The sequence below is a fragment of the Sorex fumeus genome, unplaced genomic scaffold, assembly GCF_029834395.1.
Source record: "Sorex fumeus unplaced genomic scaffold, SorFum_2.1 ptg000048l, whole genome shotgun sequence".
Taxonomy (NCBI): Eukaryota; Metazoa; Chordata; class Mammalia; order Eulipotyphla; family Soricidae; genus Sorex; species Sorex fumeus.
Genome location: NW_026606105.1, coordinates 3,026,775 through 3,030,704, shown reverse-complemented (window position 1 = coordinate 3,030,704; position 3,930 = coordinate 3,026,775). Strand labels below are relative to the sequence as shown.

At 38.5% G+C, this 3,930-nt stretch overlaps 1 protein-coding gene across 1 annotated transcript; it reads left to right on the top strand.

Annotated features, from left to right (window-relative positions):
* The first annotated feature begins 601 nt into the window (after positions 1-601).
* LOC130032470 (olfactory receptor 2A5-like) lies at positions 602-1,534 on the top strand. The gene has a single exon (XM_056124027.1). It carries the CDS (start codon positions 602-604, stop codon positions 1,532-1,534), a length of 933 nt encoding a protein of 310 aa, XP_055980002.1.
* The last annotated feature ends 2,396 nt before the right edge of the window (positions 1,535-3,930 follow it).

Genomic DNA, 3,930 nt, shown 5'->3' with positions numbered 1-3,930 from the left:
ACTCATAAAAATTTTAAAAAGTGGATTTTTTTGAGAAAAGATGACTTGAGAGATAAAACAGTATAATGACTTAAGTTTACTATGTTGTTCAAAACCTTGCCAGAAAGTCCAGCAAGTAAGGCATTTGCCTTGCATGTAATCTATCAAGATTCATTCCTCAGCACCACATCTGTCCCCATAATCTCCCCCACATCACTACCAGATATGATCCCCCACAAAAAAAAGAGAAACATAAATTAGAAAACCTATATCACTATAATCACTGTCATCCTGTTGTTGATCAATTTACTCGAACAGGTGCTAGAATATCTATATACAAAGAAAAATATATTTGACAAAACAAAGATGAAATCAATTTAGTGAAATGTTTATAGTATTGTTTATATAGATGTAACAAATGTTATAAATAAAGTACATATAATAAAGTAAAAAAAATGACAGTCAAAGTTAAAAGAAATGGTGTGGAAAATCTCTCAAATGAGCAGAATTCTACAAGTAAGCTTTTGTATGTGCTTTAACATAAATAACTCCAATTCTCAATCACTTACAGCTTGGATCGAACAATTCTGTAACATTTTAGTGCTTAAACTGTCATTCAGGAATGGGAGGCAACCAGTCATGGTTCCCAGATTTCATCCTGGTGGGATTCCAGCTCAGTGCAAAACTCGAAGTGTTCTTTTCCTGTATCTGTTGCCTGTTATACATGTCAAACTTGTTGGCAAATGGCATGATCTTGACACTCATTTGGCTGGACCCAAGGCTGCACTCGCCCATGTACTTCTTCCTGTCTCATCTGGCCATCATCGACATATCCTATGCTTCCAGCACATTGCCTAAATTGCTGGAAAACCTAATAAGACACAAGAAAACAATCTCCTATGTTCTGTGTGCTATGGAGATGGTCTTATACTTGAGCTTTGCTTCAACAGAGTGCATGATCTTGGTGGTGATGTCTTATGATAGGTATGTGGCTATCTGCCACCCCCTCCAATACACTGCCATCATGAGCTGGACAAAGTGTAAGGTCCTGGCCATCATTTCCTGGTCCTGTGGTTTTTCAGTGGCCCTAGGAAATCTAGGGTTTTTTCTGAGAATTTCCTTCTGTGGGTCCCCGGAAGTAAACCACTTCTTGTGTGAAGTCCTGTCTGTACTGAAAGTGGCCTGTGGTGATACCTGGATGAACAAAATGTATGTCTTTGCTGGCGGTATGATCATTCTAGTTGGACCGCTTTCCTTAATGCTCTATTCCTATATGCGAATCCTCTGGGCCATCCTGAAGATCCAGTCAAAGGAGGGTCGCAAGAAAGCTTTCTCCACCTGTTCCTCCCATCTCTGTGTGGTGGGCTTCTACTTTGGAATAGGAATGGTGATGTATGTGGTTCCAGACAATGGTCAGCAAGATGAGCAGAAGAAAATCATTTCCTTGTTTTATACTCTCTTCAATCCGTTGTTAAACCCCCTTGTCTACAGTCTGAGAAATGCTCAGGTGAAGGCTGCCTTCCAGAGAGTATTTCAGAAACAGAGGGCATCATAAACTCAAGTAAATTTTCTTAGGGTTTTATCCTTGAATGATATTAGCTGGAGCAATACAACTCAATACTTGGAGAAGAATAGTTTAAAATCAAGTATTATCTAAGAGAAATATCAGCAGGATGCCCGAATAGTAAATCCCAGACTTATTTTTCTGTTAAGAACCAAATGGCTCTCATGAGAACACTAGACACCATTTGAGAGATTTCTAGCCCCTGGACAAGTACAACTTAAAGAACAAACACAGTTTAATGGAAAGAGAAAAGGATGGTTTTTCACCTTCCCTCTGCATCACTTCCCTAATCCACTGTGGTATGATCAAGAGAAAATTACCAACTTCCATTTCTTCCAAGTGACCAAAGAAAAGAGAAACCATCTGTGTAATTCCATAGGTGTCTTATCATAGAAATATATTTTGTCTTGACTTACAGAACGCTGATAGAAATGGCAGCGTAAATAACAGATTGGAACCACTGAGATCAAAGAGAGCTGCGAACTCCAGGCTTTTACAAAAGTAGACATATCATCTCAAATAAAAACCAGGATAACAAGGGTTTAAAGATCCCTTTGAGTCTGTAACCAAATAGCTGAACAAGCCTCTTTGGCAGGTGGGAGGAGAAATGGGTCAAGCACAGAGGTATCTAGGGGATACTTCTTAGTACTCAGGGATTTCTACAATTAAGTGCTCAGAGACCACGTGCATGCTTCATGGATCAAATCTGGACCTCTTGCATGCAGAGTATGTGCTCTAGACCTTTGCATTATCTCCCTGGTTCCAAGCAAACCTTTTAAATGGAGAAAATGCAAATAAAATACAGAGATCTAGAGAAGCTGAATCCCTTGGAAAGGTTGTGAGATCTCCACTTTTTTTAGCTGGGCTGAGTTCTAAAGCTCTTCAGCACTTAGTACACTGAACATAGAAGAGGAGAGGACACAGTATCCAAATATTGACTAACGATCATATGACATATAAAGAAAAGGGAAACTTAGATCAAGTAGAGTGACAAACTAAATGTTCAGAGTTCCTTCCTAAAGAATACAGACTTATAAGTTAAATGATAAATGATCCAAAATAGCCATTTAGACAATATTTATTGACCCAAAAGAAAGCACACACTACAGACCAAATCAGGAAAATGAAGCATTAAATACCACAAACAGTTTAAAGCTCTTTTTAAAAAATACCAAATTTATGAAATGGAACATATAGTAACTAAATTGAAAAATCCAGGGAAGCTAAATGGTGAAGTTTAGAAACTATCTAGAGACTATAGCATTGTAGCACTCTCCTCCCATTGTTCATCAATTTGCTCAAGTGGGAAACAGAAACATCTCACAAAAGTTGTGAGATTTGTTTTTACTGTTTTTGGCCTATCAAATACATGATGGGCAGCTTGCCAGGCTTTGCCATGGTCTAGAGACTGAGGAAAACAAATACTGCAAACCAATAATGGGGTGTATCAAAAGAAATACCTATAAAACATTTCTAGCATCTAATTTAAAAAGAAGATGGAAAATTAACAACTTCATTAGCGATAGCACAGCGGGTAGGGCGTTCGCCTTACAAGCGGCCAACATGGCCGACCCGAGTTCGATTCCTCCGCCCCTCTCGGAGAGCCCGGCAAGCTACCGAGAGTATTCGATATGCCAGACACAGTAACAACAAAGTCTCCAATGGAGACGTTACTGGGCCCGCTCGAGCAAATCGACGATCAACGGGAGGGCCTTTACCTTTTTACCTTATTAATCTCTATACCACTGTAGTACTGTCATCCTGTTTTTCATTGATTTGCTAGAGCGAGCCAAGTAACGTCTCCATTGTCAGACTTGCTGCTACTGTGTTTGGCATATACAACATGTCACGGGTAGCTTGCCAGGCTTTGCCATGGGCGGGATACTTGAACTCAAATTAGAAAACTATAAAATAAACCTAAACTTAACAGTGGGAATGAGATAAGTATTAGAACATAAATAAAGTAGAAAATTGAAAACTAGGGGCAAAAATCAATAAATTTAAGTATATTCTTTTAAAAGTGTAGCAACCCAAAGGGCAGATAAAATGACCTGAATTTGTCTATAAACTCTATCTCGCTATAATATGAGAAAAGATACCTTGAATAATCTATCTAAAAAATTAAATTATAGTCATCCTGGGCTAGTAGAGGAAAGACTGGGAAGAAAGGTATCCATAATGATACAGAGACTTTATTTGGGATAAAAATGCTATGTAGTTGGAGAGTTAATGGCTGCATACCATATAAAAGACTTAAAACTGAAAGTCCAACCTGCTTCAATTTCTTTGATATGAATGGGTTTATTCAGGTATCCCAAGTCATCCTGGTTCAATCCTGGGAGATTATAGGAATCCAGGAATTTATCCATTTCTTCTAGGTTCTCTTG